Source organism: Temnothorax americanus, unplaced genomic scaffold (assembly GCF_048541705.1).
Source record: "Temnothorax americanus isolate GAGA-0224 unplaced genomic scaffold, ASM4854170v1 Scaffold9, whole genome shotgun sequence".
NCBI classification, from domain to species: domain Eukaryota; kingdom Metazoa; phylum Arthropoda; class Insecta; order Hymenoptera; family Formicidae; genus Temnothorax; species Temnothorax americanus.
This window is the reverse complement of record NW_027509812.1, coordinates 3,645,620-3,658,162: the sequence shown is the minus strand read 5'-3', so window position 1 is coordinate 3,658,162 and position 12,543 is coordinate 3,645,620. Positions and strand designations below refer to the sequence as shown.

The 12,543-nt window shown below is 44.7% G+C and overlaps 1 protein-coding gene across 3 annotated transcripts in view; it reads right to left on the bottom strand.

The window, feature by feature from the left end:
- Window positions 1-12,543, bottom strand: part of Tara (SERTA domain-containing protein 2 taranis) — a 90,341-nt gene that overhangs the window by 51,434 nt on the left and 26,364 nt on the right. Inside the window, exon 1 of one of the 3 annotated variants that reach the window (XM_077424883.1) lies at window positions 5,742-7,086. The exons of 1 other annotated variant lie outside the window; for it this stretch is intronic. Coding sequence is in view for 1 of the 2 variants with exons in the window: in XM_077424882.1 (XP_077281008.1) it covers window positions 5,742-5,762 (21 nt within the window). In the remaining variant the exon portion in view is untranslated. Of the gene's footprint in view, window positions 1-5,741; window positions 7,087-12,543 lie in introns of those variants that run through there. One more of the 3 variants, XM_077424882.1, reaches the window with a different exon arrangement.

Sequence of the window (12,543 nt, the reverse complement as noted above, 5' to 3'; positions counted from 1 at the left end):
ATCCAGTGGAGGAAAGAGAGATGAATCGGGAGGTGCAATAGATTTTACGCTGTCGTCTTCCGATACTGATCGTGCCTGCGTACGTTCGCGCATGATTGACGTATCGATTACTCTGGAACGAATTTTTCAATCGCCGCGAATCGCTCACGTATAACGTAAACAAAACAATGCGCGACGACGCGATGCGAGGCGCGTACGATGTACCACGTGCCTCGACATCTCCGTTGGCAGAGGGGGATCACGGGAGGTGGGTGGAGTCGGGCAGAGACAGGCAGCGAACGCGTTACAATATCCGTAATTCGTGATTCATCGATCTCGCAGACGATAACGCCATACGCACTCAGGCATTTTATGCCGCGGATCACATGTCTGCATCGAATTTTATTGACGAATTACGACAAACGCAAATTCATTAAAACCTTTTACACGAACCTTCTAATCTTATGTATATCGAATTAGAAATTTAGGGCAAAGAAAAGAAATATTTGTAAGTGTTATTACACATGCACGCACGTAAACACACACGCGCGCGCGCGACTTCAACAAAATCTTTTCTACAAATGAATTTTTAGTTCGACGTTCGACGTCACTAAATCATTTTCACATATCATCATACGTTGCTTAATCTGGTACGAACAATATGCGATAGCGAAAAAAGCATCGACAATATCGACATTGCAAAAATATATTGAGTGGTCTTATATCTAAGACGTATCGACAACGATATGGCCAAAAGAAAAGATATAAAAAAGAATAAAGAAACGTCTTTCACTTTCATTTAATAAAAGTATAATGCTAAACAATTAAAATTACCATAAATATGCAATAGACTAATTGTAAGACATAATTTCCTAAGGATTAAGACGAGATTTCTGAAACTTAGATTTTAATATAAAAATTTAAATTTCGAGTATTTGCAAACAGAATTTTATAGTATTATTTATAAATATTTATTAATATTTTATTTTCTACGCAGTATCAATGAATGTTCGACCGGTCTTCGCGTTATCGAAGAAGAGAAACGAATTTGGTTACAAGTCGCGGTCACAGAAACGAACGGTACAGACTCAAGGTACACGTGCCTCTCGTGCCCGCTTTCCATGCATTTAAAACGGGGACGTCAGCCGTAAATCACGTGGTTAGAAACGGAGCCTGGTCGCGTAACGTAATGACGGAGATGTCCGTCCGTCCGTCCGTCCGTCCATACACCTCGTCTCGTGGTTGCTGCCGCCGCGCCGCCGCCACCGCCGCCGCCACGTGGTTTCTGCGGCAAAACTATGCGGCCACCGCAGCACGCCGGCCCGGCGAATTTATGAATGGGAGAAGCCTATTGACAGATCGCGCGTCGATAACTCTCTCGTTAATGGCCCGTGATGGTGGGCGCGCGAGGGCCGGCGGGGCGAAGGAGGCGGAGGTGCTCGGAGGAAGGGTGGGAGGTAGGGGAAACTTGGACTCACTTTGTACTGACTCGCGGCGCGCCACGCCGCACCGAACGACGGGTTACGATGTGCAGCGATCCAAGTAACGTGCGAGAACGCGAGTTCGGAAATCAATCGAAATAATGCATCGTGGAGTGTTAAATCAGTGTGCTTATGGTCAGCGCGTTCATTCCGCACGACGCGGAGAAAGATACAATATTAAAACATAATTTAGAGCATAAACGCGTGCACACGGACGTTCTCCACCGAGAGTTTAGTGTTGCATCATATTTTGAGACATATGCATAAAGAAATATATACAACTGTGTGTGTATGTGTGTGTGCCCGTGTGTATGCGTGCGTGTGTGTAGACAGAGAAAAAAAGAAGACTTTTACTAAATAGTATAAAAATTAAACAATTTTCTTTTTTAGTGTCGCTTTCATTACTTTAGGTTAAATATGTTATTGTTTTCGAGCGATTAATGAAGCAAGATCCACTCTCATATGCAATCTCGGCTATTATGGGAAGCATATACACGTTTTTGGTCAGCGGTTTGCCTTTCGGCATCAAATCAAACGCGCAGTCCGGTATCGCCACGCCGCTTATGTCGATAATACGGAAATACATCGTGAACAGAAATAGATTTCATGGAGGAGTTATGTCACATACGTTGCGTTATCCGGTGAATCGATGGTGAATCGATGTGTTTATACGCATTTCGATGAAATTTGTCGGTACAGAAGTTCAATAAAAAATCAGCCTGCATTATTCTGTGCAATGCTCTTGCGGTTTACCCCGCGAAACTAAAGTTTATTTTTATCAACAGAATTTAGAGACTCAGCAAAAGGCTAAACGCAGGCGCGTCAACGTCAAAAAAATGCTGCAGCGGTGTTTCAAGTCGTCAAAGAAAATCAAAGCATTCGAAGCACAGCAATCTTTCAATATCAATCACGTGACACTAACAATAAGTCGCTGGGTCACTAAATATAAAGAGGCCACCGAAGAGCACACTTTATTTTGCCTGTCACACAATACCCCATCAGTTGGGTAAAGTGTGACATTTTCCATATTTTCATTACATTGAGTTATTTACAGATTACAATATTTTTTTTATTCATACTAATACGTCTATTTCATTCCTAAAGGTTCAATATAAATGCCAATAAAGTTAATTTTTACAAATTTCACGCTAAAAATAAAAATGTATTGCTCCGAAAAAAGTGTCACAAGGTAGCCTGGTCTCCCCTAGTCAAGTATTCAATTTTTAGTATTATAATTATATAATATATATATTGTGTGTGTATATTATATAATTATAAGAATAAAGACTGAATAATTTACACATATATATCCCATGTGCTAATCAAATTGAGGGATGATCTTACAATAAACATCTACACATTTCTCTTTTATTTATACTTGTAATAAACTTTCATGTTTATATAATAAACGCTATTTTATTTTATTAATACCGGTTTACATTGTGTCTATTCAATCATCAAATTGTAGTAATAAATTTGGTGATCGAATAGATGCAGAATTTACCTAGAAGGGTTAAGGGCGCGGGCGCAAATTTTTCCGTCCAAGTTTAACGATGCGCCGGCGACACGCGCACACCAAGACAACCATTTGTCGCGTACAACGCAAAACCACGTGGAAAAGCTGCTGGTTTTGTCGGTCATCGGGCCACCGATGGTGCACCGGCCGTCGGAAGCGCCAAAAAACCCTCTCTTCTCTCTCATCTCTTTCACCTCCTCTTCTCCGTGCTTACGCCACCTTCACTCCCCAGATACGCTGCACCCTGCTGATTTATCGCTATCCGAATTTTGGCGCGACCGTGCGCCAATTTTACGCAGAATCCGACGCCGGGAACGTTCGTCCATCTCGGCGACTTTAAATCGCCAATTACTTTCTTCCAAATTTATTCTTTCTCGACAAAAATCGTGGATATAGCCCTTAATTTACTCTTGTTCGAATCGGATTTATCGGATAATCTAATTTAATTTAATCTAAAAAAAATATAACGTAAGATCTTCAAACCAGTGTAATGCGAGCGTCGAAAAAAAGACATTGCTGTATATTTGTTTTGAATATTCATGCTCGCTTTGCGAATGCAAATTGAAAAATTTTCTCTCAGTGTTGATGAATTTAAGAAATTCTTCACTAATTCCTCTCAATCCTATATATCGCAAGTAGTCGTTGCAGCGTATATCTACGTAAATTTCGTATGAGAAATGAGAAGCTTTCGAACCATCTCAGGATGAGTAACGACGCGAGATACTGTTTACACATTTCGTTGCGAATCGCTTATCCTGAATGGTTCGAAAAAAGTACCAAAAGATAATTCTATCATATTTAATTGCCCAATAAGAACAATAAGTGGTTAGCGTTTGTCATACAATTGATATACATCATAGTTAGTTAGTTTCTTTCATCTCTATTCGGATAGCTAGCTCTATTCGGAATAATCGTCGGAAGTAAACAATAAAAGTAGGTATGCTTTTTTGGTACAATTTGGTAAGAATAAATCTGTAAGTAATCATACAAAATAATCACATATCAAATAAAAAAGTGCTTGCGGTCAACACTTAGTGTCATATGATAACCCGGAGTAATTTTTTCTGCTTTCAACGCCGGAAAATAACATGCGGCAAGTCAATTCCTAACTTTAACCTAAAAGAGTAACAAGTTGAAAAAAATTAGTCTAGCGACTAATAACGTCTGCGTTAAAAAATATATATATGGTAGGTTGAAAAATCAGCATTTCAGTATTTCTCGCCTTTTGCGGCGAGAAATACCTTGGAAAACAATTCGGAAGACGGTGGCGCAGAATTATGACTCGAGCGCGCTCTCTTCGTGGATTACGATTCGACGATATCGCGCCCCTCTCCTTCGATTTTGTCGCAAAACATTTCGCGCCGCTCAAAGACCTCGTGATGAAAAACAATCGCTAGGAAGAGGGACAAGTGGAGGGGAAAAAGAAAAAAGGAGGACGAAAGCGAGGGAGAGAAAGGTAGAGCGGAGAACTCCGCGCGCGCGCGCGAACGAAAGAGAGAGAGAGAGAGAAAGAGAGAGAGAGAGGGGAGCAGCAAAAGCGAATATGTCTTTAAAAACACCCCCCTAGACCAGATCGGGTTGTTGTCGTCGTGGTAACCATGACAACGCTGCCCCTTGATGGTTGGTTATAACCGTATCCCCACCTAGCGTTTCCGAGCCGACGCTAGGTTTCCTCGCGGTGCTGGCCAAGCGAAGAGGAGGCAGCTAGCAGCCTCGGGCGATCTTACCCCTTCCGCTTCCCTCCGTTCTCCATCCTCGCCACTCGCCTCTGCCGCTCTCCGGTACTCCCTTCTCCCTTCCCCCTTCCCCCTTCTCGTCCCAAGCCCCACCGCGCGCTATCAAGCTGCCGCTGTCGTTCGTTCTCCTCTCCCCTTTTCTCGCGCTCCCCGCTGACTCCACGGCCCACACAGTACGCAAGCCACCTCGTCGTTCCCCCTCGACGGGCTTTGCCTCGTCATCCTCTTTCCTCTTGCGGCCTCCCCTTGCCCTCCTACCGTTCCCGCTTCCCCTCGTCGAGCCAAGGAAACGCGGGATCGCTTCGAATTCAAACTACCGAACACACGAGGTTACCACGCGTCAAATCTGACATTTGGTCGTCCTACACGCGGTCGCCGCCTCGTGCGCGACTCGTGCGTAGTCTTTTCTACGACTGTTTTTTGCTCGTGGTGCTCGAAAGTGAGCGAGCGAGTGCGGCCACTCGAGCATCGATCGATTTTTGAGGCTCTGGCTGCTATAGGCGATTACCTTACGTTTTGCTAGAAAATGATTTTACCCGACGGCAAATGATTTTACGGAACGACAGTCGAGAGAGCGCGACACATTGGGTGTTTCAATTTTTTCTTACGGTGTACCCGCGAGCGTGCACCCTCGTGCCGGCCGTACTCGTTAACATCATTATCGAAAAAACTCAAGTCCTGTGACCTGACGGCAAAATACTCAACTCGAGTCGACTCCGTCGCTCTTTTAACAATTGCTGCTCCGCTGCTCCGAGAGTCAAGTCGAGCCGAGCAGAGCCGAGCGGCGCGCGGCGCGGCAGCGGGCACGAGTGATCACGTAACCCGCTCTCCTCGACCGGCACGTAACGCGGAAACGCGGCACGCGTGTCGTACACGACGAAGGGAGGGAACGCACACGGGGGAGTGCGAGCGCGCGCGAAGGCGGGGATGAAGATAGAGGGTTGTGGGGAAAAAAGGACGACGGCTCGGCACGGCGGGTGCGAGAGTAAGAAAGAAAACGATGCGCGTGGAACCGCGCGCGAAACTCACCTGACTGACGTCGCACCACATTATTATTTCGCTGACACTGACGACAGCATCTTGGTACGCTGCTGCTGCTGCTGCTGCTGCTGCTGCTGCTGCTGCTGCACTACCGCGCACGGTGCTACCGCGACGATCCGTTTTTTCTTTCACTCTTCGCGTGACTTGAACATTCGTCGAGAGAATGGAGAGAAAATCTGAAATCGACCAACGGCAGGACGTGGAACCGAAGTTCCACGTTACTTTTGCCGTGAACACGGTGAAGTCCTGTTCCCGCAAATTCTCGCAAATGCCCGTTCTCCCCCCCCTCTCTCTCTCTCTCTCTGTCTGCCTGTCTTTCGCGCGCTCTCTCACACTGCGTCTTTTCTCACTCCTTGTCTTTCCTGGGACGTGTCTGTCTTAGCGTTTCGTTATTTTCTTCCTTTCGTATTTTTATTTTGTTTAATTCACAGTCTCACAAAAAACACACACTGCGCGACGTCGAGTGTCGGCCGCCGATAAGCCCAGTTAGCTCCTCAAGTAACATCGCACGATCATTTCACGAACAGATGACAACGCGACTGTCATCGACGCATACGACAGCAGCTAGCTAGCCATGCAAAGCATTACTGAATACTGTGACAACACTCTTCGCCGAGTAGCGAGTAGCGCCGCTCGGTTTTCCCCCGAACGCGCGCTCGGCCGTTTTCGACGATGCTCGGCCCACCTGCACTCCGACACGAACGTCAGTGCCGTAGACTCACGCTGACGCGCCACCGCACCACCGTCCCTCCCATCGTCCACGCAATGTGCGCTTTGTCCGTCGAATTTCATTTCATATCGCGGAAACCGTAAGTAATGCGACGTATGATCTCGTCGATCGCTTGAGAAGCAGTCATCCAGAAACAATTCGTTGTCTCGCAACTCGCAAAATTGTCGCCAATGTACACGCTTCGAAGAAAAAGAAGGAGCCCGCGAATTGGCAACAGTTTCGATCGACGATAACATATGTTTGCGTCGTCCTTAACATGACATTTCGAGAGAAAAAGTCGATTGCTCGCAGGGTGCATATATAATAATGCTATATTGTTAGCGCCCGAACGCCCTGATGTAATTGATATAAATGGAAGGATGCGTTTCATTCACGTCGCGTAAATTAATTACATAATTAATATCGGATTTAATATCGTAGAACTGTATATGTCACTCTGACCGTTGGCGAAAGGAAATTCATTGTCCAAGTGTGTGCAGCTTTTCACGTATAAACAATGCTTTTATGTCGAATGATTGGTGGCGCTCATTAGCGCGCAGAGTGGACCGGGGGGCAGATGTCCTGAAAGGGGCTGCGTCGCATATAATAAAAGAAATAGATTCTCTCGGCGGCTCTAGGACTCGCGTTAAATATTCTCTCTCTCTCTCTCTCTCTGTCTCTCTCTCTCTCTCTCTCTCTCTCTCTCTCTCTCTCTCTCTCTCTCTCTCTCTCTCTCTCTCTCTCTCTCTCTCTCTCTCTCTCTCTCTCTCTGTCTGTCTATCTGTCTGTCTGACTGTCTCACAGAAAGTCTGCGCTCCTCGCGATCCAGAAAAATCACTCTGTTCGAGAAAGTCCGTGATAGCGCGGGTCGGTCGATGAAAGTTATCGGAGAACGGATCGGCGACGGTCGCTGGAAATATTTCAGCGACGCAGCGAAGACTCAAAATGACTTTGCGGGCGCGCAGCTCGCGCGTAGATCACGCCGATTCCCGGCTCGTCGCGCCGCCGCGCCGTGCTGCTTAATATCTTACGAGACGACCGAGATAGCGCGGTCAATCGCGTCACTGCGCGACGCCAGGACCTTGCGGCCAGCAAGGTAATCACGCGCTCGCTGACTAAGAATGCTCGTGCGCGAGCGATGGAACGTTTTTCATCCTCGACATTTCTCTTGTTCTCCATACTTTTGAAAATCGAAGAGGAAAGGTTTATTCAAGAATCTAATTGACTACTTATCTTTAACGAATATACATTTTATATTCTCTTTAGCTTCGCGCGACATTATTCATCGATAATAATGCTTGCGATATTGCGTAGAAATTAATTTACTTGAAAGGAGAATTTACTTTGATTTCCAAAATTCGCTCAATTCGCTGAGAACCGAATGAATGTTTGCGCGTCAGATATTGAGGAGGAAAAAAGGGGAGAACCGAGAGAAAACGGAGAAGAGGATGGTAAAGAGGAACTCGCGCGCGGGAGTGAGGCTACGTGTGAGTGGGTCTGTAAATAAATTTTCATGTGCCCTTAAAAACGCAAGACGTAGAACTTCTTGGATGTTCGGACGTACGTCTAGAACGCCGCGCCGAGAGCGGCAGCCTTCACCGGGAACTTGTCAATCTCTCGTGCTCGGTGTTGGGATCCCCGAGTACGAGGGAGTCGGTCCAACGCTACTAGGTTTGAAACTCGCCACTGACTGGCTGGCTGTATACGACGTGCAGCGCAAGAGAGAGCCCGAGAGAGGAGGTTTCGGCCCTCGCTCGCTCGCTCGCTCGCGCAGCCGAGCCAGCCAAGCCAGCCAGAGCCAGCCAAGCCAGCCAGAGCCAGGAGCCAGCCATCCAGCCATCCAGCCAGCCAGCCAGCCTGCCAGCCAGCCAGCCAACAAGCAGCGACGGTCGACGCGGCGCGGCGCGGCGCGGCGCGGCGACGGGTAGCCGACGACGGGGAAAGGGCAGACAACGCGCGAGCCACGTTCCATACGGCGCGCAGCCTAAGAAAATTCACCGACAACATTTTTATTCCCTATCGGGTAAAAGGGGCGCGTCATCGGGACGCCGCGACGGCGAACGGACGCCGGGAGACGTGCGCCGTCGTTCTACGAACGGCTGACCTCCCCGCGTCGGCCAATTCCGCGAATTTTGCGCGTCATTCCGTATGCCGCCACGAGGCAGAGCGCGCGGGTTTCGAGGTCTCTAGCAGAGAGACCGAGAGCGAGTCGTTGCTACACGTACGCCGACGACGCGGCTTCGAGCCGACGCATAACGTCGAGCTCGGTTTCTCTTTGGAGACGACGGCGACGGCGGTCGGCAACGGTGGAAATGGCGGGGCATCAGAGTATATTTTCAGCGTAGCTCGCGCGATATCAGACCCGCGCGCGCCTTTAATTTAAAACCGCGTGGAAAAATCTTGCAAATATATATATATATATATATATATATATATATATATATATATATAGATGATATTCTCATCGTTTCCTTCCACACAATTTTAAGAAATTTTGTTTTTCGGTGCAATATAATGTATTAAATATCGTAATAGTACTTTATCGAGTTATTTTTCGTAGTTGGATAAAATCGACAGAAATTCCGTGAATCGATGCAGACCTTTATGAAGAATCTTGAAATCGCAAAATAAGTTCATCGGGACATCCTCCGTTCTAAATTATTTCATTCTCGGATCTCAGACCAAGTTATTCGATTGTCCATCAAAGAGAACCTGCACACGCTGTGTGCGGATTAATGAAAACGACAGTAGCTAAAGTTTCTTTATTGTACATACAATATAGGATATAAATGTGTGTGTGTGTGTGTGTGTGTACAAGTGCATGAGATCGAGATGAAACGTTGCCTCTCGAATGTCCTGACGAAGCGTGCGCGCGTTGGCAATTCCCGTTGACGTTGGCGATTCCGTCGACCGGCACAACGTATCCGGTCGTTATGCCAAGAGGCTAGAGAGCGGCTAAGTCGTATACGGGTAACGTGGAGATGACTTTTAACCGATCGGCACGACGCGGCGCGAGAATGCGCGGACATTGTCAAGCACGGAAACGGCCCGCGCGTCGTCGCCACCACCGCCGTTCGTGTCAAACCCGCGCTCTGCGCTCTACGCGTTCGCGTCCGCGACGCGACTCGTTCGACGTGTACGCGCGTATATCGCGCGTGTCACGCGTCACGCATGCACGACGCGATATGTGCGTGTATTACGGCGCCGATATCGTTGCGCTTTGAAAGTTGCTACGTAAATGTGCGACGATGACGGTGATCAACACGGAGAAAAGTGCCGATCGAGTTTACGATTGGCTGGGTACAGCACGACGGCTAAATTGTGGCCAATGAATGTCCTTGCTCGCTCGACGAGGCCGTGGCGACGCGACGCGAGCACACCTTATTCGAACGCGGGGCGCGCATGCACGGCCGCGTGACCGGCGGTCGCGAAAACGGCCGCCAAGTGGAAGGGAATTTAGAATTTGGCACGATGCTGCGCACTTCCGCCCGCATTCGGTACTTACTACTTGGTTCTCTGCCTTTCGCCCTCGCGACGTAGACGCGTCGCGTCGCGTCGCCCGCTTCGTTTCAATGTTTCAGACCTCGATAAGTTTTATTACTAAATATCTTTGTTCTGCCCCTATTTTTGTTAAATTCTTCTGATAATATGGCGCAAAGTCAATTACGTACAAGTATTTTTCATAATAATGGCATTTTGATGGTATTTTGCGTGTAATTTCTAAAAGAGTTTATCGGAAGAAGAAATTTTCTCGGAGACATAGAAAATAATTTTGCATTTTGCATATATATAATATGAAACTACAACGTTGATGCTCTAACATCGGAGAAATGCAAAATTATTTTCTATGTCTCCGAGAAAATTTCTTCTTCCGATAAACTCTTTTAGAAATTACACGCAAAATACCATCAAAATGCCATTATTATGCCATATACATATATATATATATATATATATATATATATATATTTAATCTATATATATATGGGCCGCAGAGAGATTTCGCTCGCCGGCAAGTCCACAACTGGCAATTTAAGATTGAGAATACGATAGTTGTTTCGGTCAGTAATTTTTCTCATTCTACATCTCATAATAGAATCTCCTCGTTATGAGATAACAGAGTGAGAAAGATACTGTAACTGAGACCAAATTTAACTTCTTCGATCTTAAACTATGAGCTAAATTTGCGGCTTAAAGCGCCGTTTGAGGATAAATGTATTATATATTTTTATATTTATGTATATGCAGAATGACCCACGTAAAGTGTTTCAAGTTGTTTTCTCAGAGGTTGTTAGAAGATATTCTATATATAGGCATGGGCTTAGGATTGTTATGACGAAACCAGATATCGATGCTTCGTATCGACGTCGGTATCAGACGATACTCGACTACGTAAAATGAAGAAAAGTATCGGTAAGTCTTGCTAATATCATGCTACAAATTTTCAAGCTGTATATTAATAAAGACAAGTTCTTGCAACTTGTTAAAAGCAAAAATAATTTTTACACATGTATAAATAATTATTATATCTTTTTCAAGTAAGATATAATAAAATATTAAACATATGTATATGGGGCATTTCATACCAAATCGATTTGGGTCTGATCTTCGACCTCTTGGATTTGGTTCGCGATTTTTGTTATTTTAACAGAATTTTTTTAGATCCTTTTTTATAAATTTGATTTACTTATAATTTTTTAAAACAAACATATCGTTGCCCACAATTTAAAAGTCTGAAAAAATTCTCAAAAATCCTATGTCAGATATCATAATTTTTAAGCTCTGGGTCAACCAGAGCGGGCCGGCACGCGGCGTTGGCTTCTATTTTTTTCAAGCTTTTTCGAAAAAAAAACATTTAAAAAAATTAGAAGAAGAAGTCAGTCCACTGTAAGTTGTTGCTTGAACATTTTTATATATAACACAGGCTTTTTTTAGAATTTTTTAGATTTTTTTGACTCAATTTTTTTTTGTTTTGCTTAAAAAATCGTTTCGAAAAAATTTGAAAAAATTCTAAAAAATCCTGTGTTATACATAGAAATATTCAAGCAACAGCCTATACTCTCTGGACTGACTTCTGCTTCAAATTCTTTTCAATATTTTTTTCGAAAAAAAATAGGAGCAAACACCAGCCCACTCTGGATCAAGGCTGAAAAATTTTTTGATATCTAACATATGATTTTTGAAAATTTTTTCAGATTTTTAATTTGTGGCCAACGATAGTTTGATTTAAAAAATTATAAGTAAATAAAATTTATAAAAAAAAATTTAAAAAAAAATCAGTGCATTTTAGAGTTGGAACAATAACATAAAAAATCGCGGATCGAATCCAAAAGGTCGAGGGTCAGACCCAAGTCGATTTGGTATACGTATGGAATGCCCCATATACAAGGAATAATTTTCAATAGTTATTATTCTGTAACTAACAGTTGAAAGAATCCAAATTTCACGTTGGATCGTAGATAAAAGAAAGCGCAAAAATTTTCGGACACTGTAAATACTTTGCTAAAACGTGTCTGTATTTGTGCTTTTTCCGCATATTTTTACATATCTTGATGCTCGATACTTCATGATAACTGTTTCTATTGTACATCCGCATGTAAATTCATCGGTATTTGCCGATGTACATTGCACATGCCGAGAATAATGTTATAATTAATCGTTAGAACATCGTTTTGTATTTTTGCATTTAATTATCTCGTATCGAAAGCAAAGTACGAACATGTTAATATAATCACAGGCATCCTCGCACTCGTATAAGGATGTTTTGCCGTTCCGCGGCTTGCTCGTTTAGCCGCATCCCTCCCTGATTGTCCATATATAATATCAGCGCTTTAATTCATGGACCGATAACAATCGGCACGAGTCACTAGGCGAATGGAAGTCACGCGTATGCACGAGCTGTCGAATTAACCGATTAGTCTACCGCACCTGTCATCGTCCCCGGATGTCGGTGTCACTGGCGCACTGAGGTGGCCTGTGTTAACAGGTGCCTCCGATTCCGAATCGCCGAGCAACGCCACTCGAATCAATTCTAGAATTTCATCTTAGAACTTTATCTTATAGACATAGGCATAGGGCATT